Here is a 15722-nt window from a genome sequence, read left to right as displayed (position 1 = left end):
ATGAAGAGGGGCTACCAGGGCTTTCAAGACCAAATGCAGTTGTGGAATATGTCACTATTTCACTGTACTTCGTTAAGTGACGCCAGCATGAAATTTACCACTCAGGGAGCAGTAGAGATAAGCAACAGCCGATCACAGAGAATCTTGTACAGTGTGTTGAGGGTTTGGACTTTATCCTGCAGGTAATGTAAAGTCAATGGAGGATTTTAACCAGGGTAGTCACATGGTCAGCATTCCATTAATAATCTAGATTGTGTGCATTAGAGAGAATCTTTAAAATTACAGAATTCACTCTTCATTTTGTTGGATAACAAAATGTATACCCTCGGAGGGATGAACCCCATATCAACACCACATAGTTGAATTCAGGATGTGGATCTCCTATACAGCCAGCAAGCGCTTGTTCTGACTTTCCTGCCTTGCCCCACCAAGTGCCAGGACACACATTTCAAGGAAATATGCGAAGCTAAGTCCCTTTATAATCCAGCCCTCCTCTTAAGTGACTTATAAAAACCAATGATTCTGTCCCATTCTCCTTTGGGCCTTAAAAGAATGGATGTAGACTTTTTCCTTTTTCAACGTTTAAAAGATTTTTGCTTTTTGGTTTCACTTGAGTCTTGGCTCAAATTGTTGTGTTAGATCCTACTCTAAACTGAACCCAAAGTTACTTCACACTTGTCTGGGTTGATAACTTAATTTTTGAGGTAGTGATAGTCAAAGATTCAGTCAAGAAACCTCTAGAAAGAGCGTTCAGATTATACAATGTCAGAAAACAGGAGCTGTTTTCTGTCTTTCACAAGTGCTTTGAACAAGTCCATCAAAAGGAACTTAACAGTTTAATGTTCTGTACAAGAATGGAATGCTTGTTTACCTGAAGTAATGGACAGATAAAAGTAACGTGCGTCTGTCTTGATTGATACAAAACTTACTTGAAGATTAACCTGGACAATCAAGCCCTTAAACTCTAAATACCATCACCCACAAGAAAAACCTGGATTCATAATGCAAACATTCCCAAACTGTTGATCCTACACCCTTAACTAAATTCAACACATGCAAAGAAAAAAAAAACAAAAACAAGAGCAAAAAAAAAAAAAAAAAAACCACAACCTACTTTGAATGCAAAAATGAATTTTTCTTGAAAGCAGCTAGCATTTACCTAGGTTTTCTGGGTACCCAGCATGAAATAACCCTTCTCATGTACTGGCTCATTTAATCCTCAAAACCATGTGAGAAGTTAAACACTATTATAAATGTCATTTTAGAAATGAGAAAATCAGAATGTTAGAAGAATGATTCAAAGTCATCCCATTTGAAGAGGTGACGCCAGATCTATGCGTCTCCAAAGCTATTAATACATACTATATAAAGTAGTGTGCGGCTCATTTTGGAAGACATTAATAAACTCAAAGCTTTCATGTATTTAGAAAGTTTGAATTTTTCATTACTCAAGGCTTAGAATAATAAGTATGACCGTAGGCCTCTGAATGGAACAATACACACAATAACTGGTGACACAGCCAAGTCATGCATCAGCATTGTTGGTTACAAAGGGGGATGCTGACCCAGATCCAGACCCTTACTAATCTCAGTTCACGGTCACACAATCCAATTTCACATAATCACCCATAATCTCTCTCTGCTTTTCAACGACAACAAGTTTAAATAAATTATAGCCATCACACAAGTGAAGCAAACAGACAGAGTAGACTGATCCATACTGATCTGTTAGCTGGCATAATCCAGTCCCTAAAGATTAGAGATACTACTTACTGAACATCAGTTCTGGGTCAGCCAATTTCCATATATTATCTCATTTAATCTTGTATTCTTCCAACCACGTAATAGTATCCTTACCACCCCATTATACATATGAGGACATTGAGAAAGAAAGTAAATAACATGCACGTGGGTCTTGGTGAATAACAGAGCTAAGGACTTAAGCCTCATTCTAACTCCAAAGTCCATGCTCCTTTGAGTGTCTACATGAGGCCAATGAGTCAAACATTTGTACAAACACAACTTAGTTCTTAATAGTATAGCAGGAAAATGTGTTAAGTCTGAAAAGTACTTTTTTTATAATAGTACAATTCTGTGAGTGACAATCACAAAGCAGGTATGCAACATCCTATTTCCAGGTTAAAAAGCTACAAAGTATTATTATTCCATTTTACAGAAAAGGAAATTCAGTTTAAGAGAAGGTTAAGCAAAGTTAAATAATTTGCTTAAGATCCCTTGGCAAGCTAGAGCCAGACGTAAAACCTTGGTGCTTTTGACACAATAGCCATGCTCTTTCCTTTCTCCCTTGACAAGTGGCTATATTTCTGTTGATGCAGAAAATGACTTCTCCTCCCAGATAGGGAGAAGTAGATCACTCACCAATTCATGGGAAGGACTCATGTTCTGTCCCCCCAATTCCAAGCATAGCATAGCGTTTAGGAATGTAGGCTCTAGTTCCAGACCGCCTGGTTCATAAGTCAGCTCCGCCATGTATTAGCTCTGTGACCTTGGGCACAGGATAGAAAGAAGTAACTTTGCTCTAGGTAAACTATCTTGCGATTATAATTATACACATTTAGCTCTTTTTCAGTTTTTGGTTAAAGTAGAGAATGAAAACAATTATTCAGGGCTAAAGTGAATTCCAAGCCTGAGGTATTTGGATAAATTGCTTGAACTTTCCCTTTCATTCTGACAATGGAGACTTTGTAATTAAAGTCACTTTCTTAAGAAAGGAGTCACCACTGTTGATAAGCTTACCATTTGTTTAATGCTGAAGATCAGAGTGAATATTTATTTAGGATTTCCTAGGTGCCCGGCACTGGACTAAGGGCTTTTTGTGGATTCTTTCATTTAATCTTCACAACCACCTTTGAGAAATGTACTCCTGCCCTCTCTCTTTGGCAGATAGGGAAACCGAGGCTCAGAGGATTAGCCAACCAAAGTGGGTCATCTAACTGCAGTCTATTTGGTTCATCACACCTCTGTTCTGTTGTTTCCTTCACCTGCGTTCAAATGATTCCAGGACCTTTTAGCAACCTTTTAAACAACTTCATTTCCACTAAACTGATAAATTACATAGCGATGCTGCCCCTAAGGGTGCTCCAACAGTCAATTGTTTCAAAAAATCTAACATCAATGCAGAAAATGAATTTTTACTATTCATGCGGTTGGACTGACAAGGAATTACAAAGCAAAGGTCACAACTTTAATGGCTGGTAGCTTTAACAAACAGACATAAGCATAAAGACATTATTAAGTGGTTTTCTAAAAATGATCACCGCCACCTAAAATTGTGTTTGGAAACAGCATGAAAATAGAGCAAACTGATTAAAGTAATCCCCGGAGCATCTTTTATCCCCCAAGAAGTTATTTTGCAACACAATTTTCAAATATTTAAAAACCTCCCCTCTGCCAAGAAAAGTACCATTTTATTTGAAAGACACCAAGGTTTCGGCAGTAATTCTTAATTCCATAAATTAAAATGGCATTTTTCCAGTTTATAAGGACCTCGCACACAACAGGTCAGCTGACGCAGGCATTCGATGGCTAAGGAGACTGAGGTGGGAGAGGCTGGGGACCAAACCCTGGATCCCCGACTTGTGGAGGTGCTGCTGCTCTTCACAGCCATTTACCCTCCTGCGTGGTCCTGACAAGCTGCATCAGAAGCAACCCCTCGCTCTCCCGGGAACCCTGCTTCGCTTGCTCTCAACCTTCCCCTTATAAGATTAAAAAACCATCATCTTCACCCGCAAATTTTTTTTTAAAAAAAGGCTTGAGTCTTACAGATCGTATGTATATGTATATTTAAATATGGGTCCATTCCATTGACGTGGTTCAATGGAATCTAGTTTTTAGAATTAAATAGGCTTGGGCTTCCCTGGTGGCGCAGTGGTTGAGAGTCCGCCTGCCGATGCAGGGGACACGGTTTCGTGCCCCAGTCCGGGAGGATCCCGCGTGCCGCGGAGCGGCTGGGCCCGTGAGCCATGGCCGCTGAGCCTGCGCGGCCGGAGCCTGTGCTCCGCAACGGGAGAGGCCACGACAGTGAGAGACCCGGAAAAAAAAAAGAATTAAGCAGACTTGGCTCCAAATCCAAGCTCTTCCACTTACTTGCAATTTTTTTCCCTTTTAATCTTGGTTAAGTGTTCTTAATCTCTCTGAACTTTAGTTTCCTTGTTAAAAAAAATGAGATCAATAATCTCTCTTTCATAACATTTTTTTTTTTTTTTGGCTAGAATCAAATGAGATATTCCTGTGCAGTTTGTGGCCTGGTGCCTCATCTATAGTGAGTAATCAACGGATATTAACATATTAACTAGTCTTATTCATTCTTTCTCTTGTTTTTTTTTGGCCGTGCCCCGTGGCATGTGGGATCTTAGTTCCCGGACCAGGGATCAAAACCATGCCCCATGCATTGGAAGTGCAGAGTCTTAGCCACTGGACTGCCAGGGAAGTCCCCTATCCTTTCTCTTCTTAAGCAGCTTGTCTTTTGGCCTATTTTGTATAATTGTTGCCTTTCGTAGAAAGGGGAGAAAGATAAAGGGGGTAAAATTGGAGGAAAATTTTGTTTAATTTGCTAAGAGTGCTTGCGAGTGTTAAAGAAGGTAGATTGTGTATAAATAAGGCAGTTAAGGTATTAAGCTCTATTATTTTAATTCATTTATTCATGCAAGCCCTATAGCCAAAGGCAGGAACTGTGAACAATGAATTTATGTCTTACAGCATGTGGATTTGCTGAAAGCTTCCATGATTCCCTCCTCTTGCAGAGAAGGAACTGATTATTTACTAAGAGCAAGTACCTGTGCCCTTACACAGCCTGTCTCACTTAATCACGACATCAGTACTACCAATAGATAAGTTATTTCTGCACCCATTTTAAAGATTGGGAAGGAAAAGTTCAGAGAGAAACACTTACTGAAGGGCACACTGCTAGTAAGAGGCCGAACCACTACTACATTTGATTCAGTCCAGTGTTTTCTGTATTCTCACATGCCCACCAGTTTCACTTAGTAAATAATAGTGCACATTCACTGAAAATTAATACTGTAAATGGGGAACAAAGTAGCCTTTCTAATCATCAACCAGACACATCTGTGTATAACAGAGCCAGGACAGTAGTTAAAATTTGCCTTCTGTTAAAAAAAAAAAGAAAAAGGTTTCTAAAAAAGGTTGTTGGCACTTAACAACCTGAAATCAGGCATTTATTTATTCAACAACATTCCATCTGTGTTCACTGAACCTCTAGTATGAGCCACTCTGCTAGGTAACTGGAATCACAAAATTTTTGTTGCCAACTATTACAGGCAACTGTTTTTAATATCTGAATTGTGTTTGTTTTTGATTTAATGTTCCTATAAGCAGAACGTGTATCTTTGAGGTTCTGAATAGGCCGCACTAATATACTGTGGCAGTGACAGCTAAATCTCTTTGGGTGTTAATCATGACCATAAAACACTTGGAGTTGGCACGTTAAAGACCTTTTCCTCATCTGTGAATTGGGGTTTAAAGAAAACAGTACCTACCTCCCAGAAGAAAAGTTCTTTGAATTCATCTTGGAACTGTTTTCTACTAAATGCCATTTTGGCATGATCTTATTATCAGGGTGATTTGATTTTACAAAACAATCATGAAAGTATTTAAAATGGATACACATTTAAATGTCAAATGCTTGACACAGACTGTAGTAAATTTCATTCCTTCAAGCTGAATCATTTATGTGTGACATTTATACAGAAATGCAAACAATAAATGGTCAAATCGATAAAAGTCTATGGAATTGTTTAAGACTAAGAAAGATCCAAATTTCAAACGGGGAACTATTTTTTATAGTCCACTATTTTCTAGTACTGTTAAGAGGTAGAGTACCATTATGGCCATAGTACATTATAAACAAATGTGTCCTAAACTTTTAAAGTATTTTCCTGGGCAGGGGTTAGGAATTAGAGAAAACAAAACTGTTACAATTTGTTGCGTAACAATGGAAGGATTATATAAACCCTATTTTGTCGTTTGATGCTTTTCTACACAGAATTAATTTCATCCAGCACTAAAAACATTATACTAATATCGTCCTTTTGATTCTTCATGAACGTTTTCTAACTACTTTATTATCCCTGCATTTTAGCAACCCCTTTGCACCACCTGGAAGCAGAAAGCACCAGCCCAGCTCCTTTTACTGTGATAATTTATCTTTCTAACAAACAGTAGAATGACCTGTGTTAGTTCTCCACCTAACAGAACACATCAGAGATCTCTGGGTAGGGCTGGCTGAAGATAGCAGCTTTCTAAAATCCCCAGAGATCCAAACTAAAGTAATCACAGAGGTTTTAGTCGGTCATCAAAAATGGAAATCCCTAACGTGTTGACTATTTCAGAAGTGTTAAACTGTAGGTTTAACACAGAACCATAAATAACGATGTGTGACTGCCGGGGTTTGTTTTGCAATCCTTGGGTTTTCTAGATCACATTAGAAACCCTTTTATATGAAGCACCTCTACCCTGCCTCCCTCCTCCCATCTAAAGTTCGGCAGTGAATGTAAATTTTAACAGCCATCCATATGGACAACGCATACCAGGAAGGGTGCAAGGCCTTTATAAACACAACCTACTTTCTTTGCAACACTCTTCTTGGAAATCAAGGAATCTGTTTTTTCACAAGGTAGCTGTATAGGAAGGCTTTGCGAAAGGGACCCCAAGTAAACAGTGGAAAACTCAGCACAACGGGTTCCTCACAATAGACAACCACTATTAAGCTGTAATTTTTAGAGGCAACCTGGTTTACGACCACTCAAACACTGGTATTTAGAAGAAACAGGCCAATTACAAGATGTGATTCAGCCCTGGACTTTAGTAAAGGCACTTAAATGGAAAGGTCCTTGGCTTCAGAGATTTCAAGTCAAGAGGAAAAAGAGGCAAAAGTGCTAAGCACCCACAGGGCTTTTAAACAAAAGATGAACTTCCGCTCCTGAAAGGGCAACAGAGTATGTGTATGCAAGACAAACAACGGCCCCCTTCAGGCTGTGCTCTGTCCTCCCTGGTCTCCAGTGGGGGCACAGTATGCAGTCAGGGTACATTATACAGTGGGGATGCCCTTTCTGCAAAGGTGAAGGAGGCTGGGGCTTACTTTTTCCAGTGAGCACTGACGATGGCTTTGCTCTCGCTCTCTCGTCTTGTGCACCCTTTTGCTTGGTCACCCTAGAGAGCAAAGGCATTCTTTGCAAGGCCACTGTCAGATTTTTGAGCTGCTGTCTGTGCACCAGGAACACAGAAAAGGTACCCTAACTGCCCCCTTAGAGACTACATTCTAATCAGCAGCCCTCCAAGCCCCAAGGCAACAGCTACACCTGCAAAGTCAAGTGCTGAATTCCTTCATCCAGATAAATGAAAGATAGCTACTGCTACTTTTTTTTTAAGTGTCTGGATCATTGCCTCAATTCTGAACATGGTTTTAGCAGGAAGTTCACTAGATTTTGCTGGTGCTTAGAGCATTATCATCATTGTCACAGCTCTATTTTCTGCGGAATCCGTGGTCTCTTGCCTGGAGGAGGGGGTCCAGACCTGCAAAAAGTCAGGGCAAGGAGAGACTGAGACTCGGCAACGTGCCATCCACAGAAACTGTCTTTCCCAGAGGCAGAAGGGCTGCTCCCTCCTTTTTCAGCCTCTGTGTCTCCAGCTGCAGACCTCTTCCCTTCACTCTTCTCAGGATTAACTCTAGGGCACAATATTACTGAGGCTCAGTGACTTGCCCAAGACTATGAAGATCCAGTGACCGGCCCTGGAGCCAGAACCAAGTGCAGGGTCCATACCTCTGATTCCCTGCATGGAAGTTCTTTCCACTACAGGATCAAATTCTCTCCATTTCTTCTCCACGCACACAGATATTGGAGACCGCAGGGGTAGAAACAATGAGCAAATACGGGAGGCAGACATTCATTAGTTATGTAAGATGACGTCCTCTGGCTGTCTGACTTTGCCTTATGATTCTTCTTCACTTAGAGGATTTAAAGATTGGGAGAGAGAAAGTAAAGATCCCTTTCAACTACGGATATTGCCCAGATAGCAAGTGCAAATACCATTCTTGTTATAGAGGAATATCAAGTAGCAGGTGAAAAGGCTAAAAGTAGAATAGTCTAAGTTGAAATCTCCTTCATTTCTCCCCATTGGCTGCTTTATCATCATAAAAAAAGGGTTAAAATTTCTATTCACACCAAAGCAATGACTACATGAATCTCGGAACCAAAGGAAGCTAAAATGCCATCTGGTTCAAACATCTATTTTACTACTACCTTAGACATAGAGAATTCTAGAACTGGAAGGCACTTAGAAATCACCTAGTCCTACTCTCTCATTTTACAGTGGAGGAAACTGAGGTCCAGAGAGATTCAAATGTCTTCCCGAAGTCATACAACATAGTATCTGCGCGAATAAATGAACTCCATCCCCTAATAACCAAGTCAATGTGGCAGCCTAGAAAAAAATAGTAAAATGTAGTCAAAAGACAAAGAGAGTTACGTAACAGACAGTCTTCCTTTAGATGACACACACTGCAATTTTAGAAAAAGATCCATGAGGCCTAATTATAAGAAAATCACCCCCTATCACCTCCATTTTTCTGGACAGAAGGAAATAGGTAGAGATGGGATAATGACAATTCTCTCCAACTCCCAGCCCCTGTAAACAGTTTTTATCATGCCCATAATTAAGTGAAAAGGCAAAAACATCTCACTGCATCTATAAATCAGTAAGTCTATAGTCAATGGTTTCTATGAGACAAAGTCTAAATAAAATAACCCTGAAAACAGCATATATTATAAAAGCATCCTGGTGTTCCTTCAATTTGTTTTATAAATTGTTCTGACTACACAGGTGGCTAACACCAAAGAGAGTCTCCTGCAGGTGCTCATGATTCATGTACTAGAAAACAAAGATAAAAGATCACTCCTGACAGATTTATATCCAAATGCCTTACCCTAATTTACGAAAGGGAACATTAAGGAAACTGAGAAAAGAAAAAAAAATCTCCCAAACTTGCATAATGAAAAAAATTAAAATGTCACTACATGTTGCCTGATAAAGACAATAAAGACACACTGCAGACACGAATGCTTGTCCTCACTCTGAAGAGCAAGTTCACGAACACCAAGGACAGGAGACTGACCCAGTCTCTTTAGTCTAAAATGAAATAAAATAAACCCTCAGAATCAGACAAGAGGCACTTAGAAAGCAAAAGTATGGAAATATGAAAGTGAATCAGAGATGGTGATTATATTCCCATTTTCGATTCCTATTTTCAATTTTAACTCTTACTTTCACTTTTTAAGAAAAACTTTAGGGCTTCCCTGGTGGCGCAGTGGTTGGGAGTCTGCCTGCTAATGCAGGGGACACGGCTTCGAGCCCTGGTCTGGGAGGATCTCACATGCCGTGGAGCAGCTAGGCCCGTGAGCCACAGCTACTGAGCCTGCGCGTCTGGAGCCTGTGCTCCGCAGCAAGGGAGCCGCCATAGTGAGAGGCCCGTGCACCGCGATGAGGAGTGGCCCCCGCTTGCCACAACTAGAGAAAGCCCTCGCACAGAGACGAGGACCCAACACAGCCAAAAATAAATAAATTAATAAAATCCTACCCCCAACATCTAAAAAAAAAAAAAGAAGAAGAAAAACTTTAAAGCATTTATCATCTCTCCTGCCACAGATAACCTTTCTTTTCATACATTCCTGATTTGATAGTACAAACAGGTATCAGTTTATAAGGCTGAATGCAGAGATCCAGATTTATGAAAATTTGGTCTCTGTGCTTTGATGGTTAAGCAACATTTACCTGCAAAAGCTAGTTTTTTTCTGGCTTTTAAGTTAGTCGGCAGGCAATTCTCTTCTCGGGGATAATAAATTCAGACTGTAACTACAGTAAGCCACTGTGCTGGGATACAGACATATATAAAATCTCATTTAATCCTTACAGATCTTTATAACTATTTTATAATCATTGTACAGATTGCAAAATGGAAATCCCAAGAAGTTAAACCATGTGCCTAAAGTCATTTGTCTTACCAGTGGTAAGACAGGAATTAGAATCAAAGTCTTGAAAAGCTAGAACCTAAGATCGCTCCACTATATCTCAGGTGTTCCCTAGACATGGTGGGGGAAGGGCACACTCAGTGGGGCTCGCCGGACCATGCAAGAAACCTCCAGTTTCAGACTAGCTATTTGGGGAGAATTTTTTTTAATGTTATTGATGGTGATGGAAAGATTTCAATAACCCTATCATGATAGCATAAATGTGATTCATAACTTGCGATCTCCAAATCAGCAGTTAGATATAAATAAAATTTGGCGATTTTAATTGGTTTGGCTTGGGCCGGGCCTTCAGACTTCCATATGGTTATTTTCCTTGTTTTATGTTGCATGTAATCGACTTAGCACTTGAGTTTTAAAGTCTTGGCAGAATCTATCAATTAAAAGCTACAAAAATTAGGATTGTTCAAAGCACACATTCCAAATGGAGTGATTTTAAGGACAAAATTTAAAAATGCTCTTTTCATAAATGTTAAATTTTTCTGTAAACTTGCATCATCACCCAGATGACAAACTTCATACAGACAAAAGAGGGATATTCTCTGGAAAAACAAAAGCTAATAAACATTCTATTTGCTTCTTCTGAGAACTAATGTGTGCCTAAAATGGCCTTTTCTACACCGTTCGCCAGATGAATTTTTCCTATCTTCATATTTCTAAAACTGACAGCAGTCATGAAAACTCTCACAGACCAGACCATCTCAAAACTAAAATGTGGGCTTCCCTGGTGGCGCAGTGGTTGAGAGTCCACCTGTCAATGCAGGGGACACGGGTTCGTGCCCCGGTCCGGGAAGATCCCACGTGCCGCAGGGCGGCTGGGCCGGTGAGCCATGGCCACTGAGCCTGCGCGGCCGGAGCTGTGCTCCACAGCGGGAGAGGCCACAGCAGTGAGAGGCCCGCGTACTGCAAAAAAAAAAAAAACAAACAAAAAAAAAAACTAAAATGTAAGTACAACATCAATAAACATGGCACCAGCCCTGTTAAACTGATAGCACTTTTATTTATTTATTTATTTTTTTGCTGTACGCGGGCTTCTCACTGTTACGGCCTCTCCTGTTGCGGAGCACAGGCTCCGGACGCGCAGGCTCAGCGGCCATGGCTCACGGGCCCAGCCGCTCCACGGCATGTGGGATCTTCCCGGACCGGGGCACGAACCCGTGTCCCCTGCAACGGCAGAAGGACTCTCAACCACTGCGCCACCAGGGAAGCCCAGCACTTTTCTAACTGGTCTTGCAAATTAATGTCCAATTGTTATTTAATATACCAGTTTATCAGAGTATTACATTGAAAAAAATGATTATACATTGAAATAATGTTCTTTCTAAGCCAGAGACACAATTCCCTTCAGAAAACGTAAAACCACACAATATGGATAAAATACATTCAGAAATCTGAAAAACACAAAATGCTTTCATTTCTGTAGACTTGTGACTAAACTTATTGTTAAAATTGCTCCTCACGACTACTGCCCATGTAATTATTTCCCATATGCTAAAAGTTCATCACACGTGCTAAATAAATTAAAGAATCATTTATCAAACCTCAAGTGGTTGTTGGTGCATTTCCACATTTATTTAGCTTGACTGAAAGTCCAGAATGCCTGGTGTCCCTGTGATTCTTGGAGAGATGCACAATTCAAGTGTATTTTTAAAATTATCATTAAATTCTCATTTTATATCTTGGGTAATGGAAGGGTACACAACTGTTTGTTTTATAACAGAACTCTGGAATTGATGCCATCTTTACAAATGATTATTTAAACTATTGAATGTTAATAGATATTCCTCCCTGGCAAATATAACATTAGATTCAGTAGAACAATCTTACAACTTAATGTCAGATTTCCTTATGCTACTCTCCATCCATACAGAGGTGCACAGGAAATTTCTTTGTAACTTTTGGATTAGAAAATTTAACAATATGAATGAGGATCTAAGCACCCTCCCCCATTTCCACTGATTATTTCATTGATTTCATGCTATTTCCAGGGTCCCCTTTTTCTGTGGCAAGAATATGGAATTGCTAGACGTATCTTTAAAGGAAACCTTGAAGGTCATTAGATCCCAGGCAATGAATGCCTTCATTCACCAAGGGCACTGCCCTCCTTTGCCTTCAGTCCTTTAACAGCAGCAAGTTCCCCCAAAGGGCTTGCACTTTTACTCGGCCTGAGCAGGTCAAATTTCTAAAATATTTAGCTGCCTGCAGTGTCTCTGGTCAGCAGTACTGAGTCACTAACACCAAGGAGTTTCAGGCTAGTTTGACCTCTTTCTAGTTTTCAATGGAATTATCCCATGTAATCCAATTTACACAGCCATTTAATCAAAGTGAGAAAGGAGATTACAGAGCTCACTTTTGTTTTGCAAAGCAAGGGTGCAAGGATCATCAATCCTACTGACTCTCAAAGTGACTTGATAGTACATCGCCCCCCTTTGGATTGTTGGTCATTAACCTGATCTGTCTCCAGTGATCTTGTTTAAATAGGAAGGTTTAGGCTCTTTTCCTGAACTAGAAGGTAGCGGTTTCTCCACCCACATCTCACCACTACCATTCACGTGAGCAGATGCTACTATAACAAAGAATTGGTTCCCCGTCCGCCCATGCTTATTATTCCACAAAGCAGAAAGCATGTACGAATCAAGTCATTAGATTAAAACTTCTCTTCTGTTGCCAGTCTTTAACATTTGCATTTCAACAGCCCACTGTGGTGATCCCAGGTGCTTTGCCTATAAACTAACCTGCTTGCAGGAGAGGAACTTGCGCTCCGCTCCTCTCCTCGGTCTTGGGCAGCTGCCCTAGAGACTACACAAAAATTTCTTCCAGGCCACGTCCCTCCCTCCTGCCCTTTTCCACACGGGTGCAATGGGCTCGAGTCTTCCTACTCCCCTCTGAATATGTACCCTTCCCAGGTCTAGACACCTATTTAAAATATGACACTAAGTATGTCATTAAATAAAGCATTTTCAGCACATTCTAAACTGAAGATCTGTACCAACCTTTCCCCCACCAATTCCACCCCTTCGACACACTTCAGGAACTGCTATCTCCGACAGCACCTCTGGGGGGTGAAAGGGCAGCCTTACCCAACCCGCGGCAGATAACAGAAAAATTCCTAAGGGGAGAAGTAAGTGGAGGTAAGACCTGCAGTGGCAAAAAGAACTGTGCATGGGAGTACGGTGGCGGCCCTTTCTAAATCCAGATATCTGCTGCAAGAAAACAAACAAACTAAACTAATTGTACCCCTGGACGGTGCCTTACCACTGTGCTTCTGTATAATGCACAATTTTGCAGCACTGGGAATTACCTCAATAACTACCATCAGAGGTGCCCATTAACACACACACAAACAACTTTTTCTCTTCTGTAATGGAAGAAAGTGGGTGCAATGTGGAGGTATTACCCCCTTTAGAGCTCTCTTGCCTAGAGCCGCAAACCTGGCAGACGCCGCGGGAGTCGTTTCCCGGGGCTGGCCGGGGAGGTTCTCCGCCCAGCGGAACGCGGCCACTAAGGAACTCTGGGTTGGCTAAGTTCCAGCGGCTGCACCCGCGTCCGCACGAGCCAGGTACCCACCCAGGGGCTGCACAAAAATCTGGGTGCGCGAGCGAGCGTGGCGCGTGGGGAACTGTTGTAATGTCCCCGAAATCCACGGGAAAATGTCTGCGGTGCAAAGACATGCCTTTCAGTAATCACTTAAACTCTCCGGCCAAAGGACAGATCCTTCCATCTTACAGGAACTGCGGCTCCCGACTGACAGCTCCCAACTTAAGGGCTACAGCTCCAAACTTGACACGGGCTCCCTCTCATCACTCTCACTCCTCCTCTCCCAGGCTCACCCGGGCCGGGCGGCTGGGGCTTGCACGCCACACCCGCCTCCCCAGCGCCCTCCAGGCTCTTCCGGCAGGCACAGCCCCGAACGCCCTGGCACTTGGGGCCGGGACGCGCCGGCCTCCAGGCGCGATTTTCTTGGAGAGCCAGCGAGCTCCCGGACGCGCCCTACTCACTTGTGTCTTCTTCATAAGGAAAGGCAGCGCTGTGATCCAGCCCAGGCAGCGGTGTGGCAACTCCGTTTAGCTGTTCTGGAGCTCCAGCATATTGCATGAGCAGCGGCTGCAGATAGTCCACGCATTGGGTAGCCCGAGCGCAGCGCCCTCTCCACTGCTCGTGCTTCGCGGAGCGCTCCCGGTCCCGGCGAGAGGCGGCGAGTGAAGCCCGGGTAGGGGAGCCGCCAGCACTTTTATACAGCTCCCTCCCGCCTACTCCGGACACGCCTCCTTCCCTTCCGGAGCTCCGGGGAAGCAAGGCTGGGCTGGGCCACGGGAGGGAGACCCGGGAGGGCGGCCGGAGCCCCGCGAATACACCAGAGTTGGACAAATCAAGCCAAGCGCGTCCCCACGCCGGGGGGCCCGTGTGCGCACGGCCGGGAGGCCACCAGGGCGCGGGGGCGCCGAGGGTGAAGCTGGACACCATGCAGCCGCCGCTCGCGCTGCACGCGGGTAGTCGAGAGTCCCTGCTCGGCCTCTTAAGATCCGCCGGGGCTCACCTGGCACCGCCGGGGGACGGAAGAAATACCTCGCGCGCTGGCGAGGGCCCGGAGCTCCCGCTTTTCTGTAGAGGCGGTGTGGGAGAGGTCACTGGGGGCCTAGCAAACAATTCGCCCCGTCCTGCTTTATGGAAATGTTTTTAAAGCTTAATTAGGATCTATATAGTTAGGCCATTGTCTTACCCTTGTTGTTTTTAAACAATTACTTTAGTGAATGAATATTTAATCATTGAAATAACAGTTGACTCAGGATTGAATACTGCTAAGGGAGATGCTGTTTCCAGAATGGTTTACTGCTGCTTCTTTAGAAATTAAGATTGAAAGAGAAGCGATAGGTTATTAAACGTGGAGATCACCAACCCAGCCAGAGTTTTGAAAACTGTACTTTTTTGCTGGAGAAGGTTTTGGAGTCGGAAAGATAATGCAACAACAATAATAGTAGATAAAACCATTATATGATGCACTTAATTACATACCAGGCGCCGTACTAAGTACTTTACAGAGATAATCTCATCAAATCTTTTCCATAAATCTATTGTATAGGCCCTGTCATTTTTATTCCCAGTTTATAGCTGATGAAACAGTCTTAGGTCAATTTTCCCAAACCACAGCTAGGAAATGACAGAACTTAATTTGAATCCAGAGCCCTGGCTATACAGCTTTTTGTTTGTTTCTTTGTTTGGGGCTTCGTTGAGTCTTTGCTGCTGCGTGTGGGCTTTCTCTAGTTGCCCGATCGGGGGGCTACTCTTGGTTGCGGTGCTCGGGCTTCACATTGAGGTGGCTTCTCTTGTTGCGCAGCATGGGCTCTAGGCCTGCAGGGCTTCAATAGTTGTGCCTCGGGGGCTCTAGAGCGCAGGCTCAGCGAGCCATGTGAGATCTTCCGGGACCAGAGATCAAACCCGTGTCCCCTGCATTGGCAGGCAGATTCTTAGCCACTGTGCCACCAGGGAAGTCCCCTATAGAGCTTTTAAAAAATACTTAAAACAAATATTAACTCTCCAAACCCCGCCCCTGCCACCCCCCCGCTTTTTTTTTAGTCTGTGCTGTGTCTTCATTGCCGCAGGCGGGCCCCAAAACCCTTTTATATTTGTTCTTATAACTGGAGAACACTAAAAAGCATT

General features: G+C 42.7%; 1 protein-coding gene across 3 annotated transcripts in view; it reads right to left on the bottom strand.

The window, feature by feature from the left end:
- Positions 1–14274, bottom strand: part of KITLG (KIT ligand) — an 88686-nt gene extending 74412 nt beyond the window's left edge. For 2 of the 3 annotated variants that reach the window (XM_019918450.3, XM_019918448.3), the window contains exon 1: positions 14063–14274. In XM_019918450.3, the coding sequence (XP_019774009.1) occupies positions 14063–14077 (15 nt within the window). In that variant the 5' untranslated portion in view covers positions 14078–14274. The remainder of the gene's footprint in view (positions 1–14062) is intronic. The other variant, XM_019918447.3, reaches the window with a different exon arrangement.
- Positions 14275–15722: the final 1448 nt, after the last annotated feature.

This window comes from Tursiops truncatus, chromosome 11 (assembly GCF_011762595.2).
Source record: "Tursiops truncatus isolate mTurTru1 chromosome 11, mTurTru1.mat.Y, whole genome shotgun sequence".
Classification (NCBI taxonomy): domain Eukaryota; kingdom Metazoa; phylum Chordata; class Mammalia; order Artiodactyla; family Delphinidae; genus Tursiops; species Tursiops truncatus.
The sequence above is the reverse complement of the archived record's forward strand: the minus strand, read 5'-3'. Positions and strand labels throughout refer to the sequence as shown.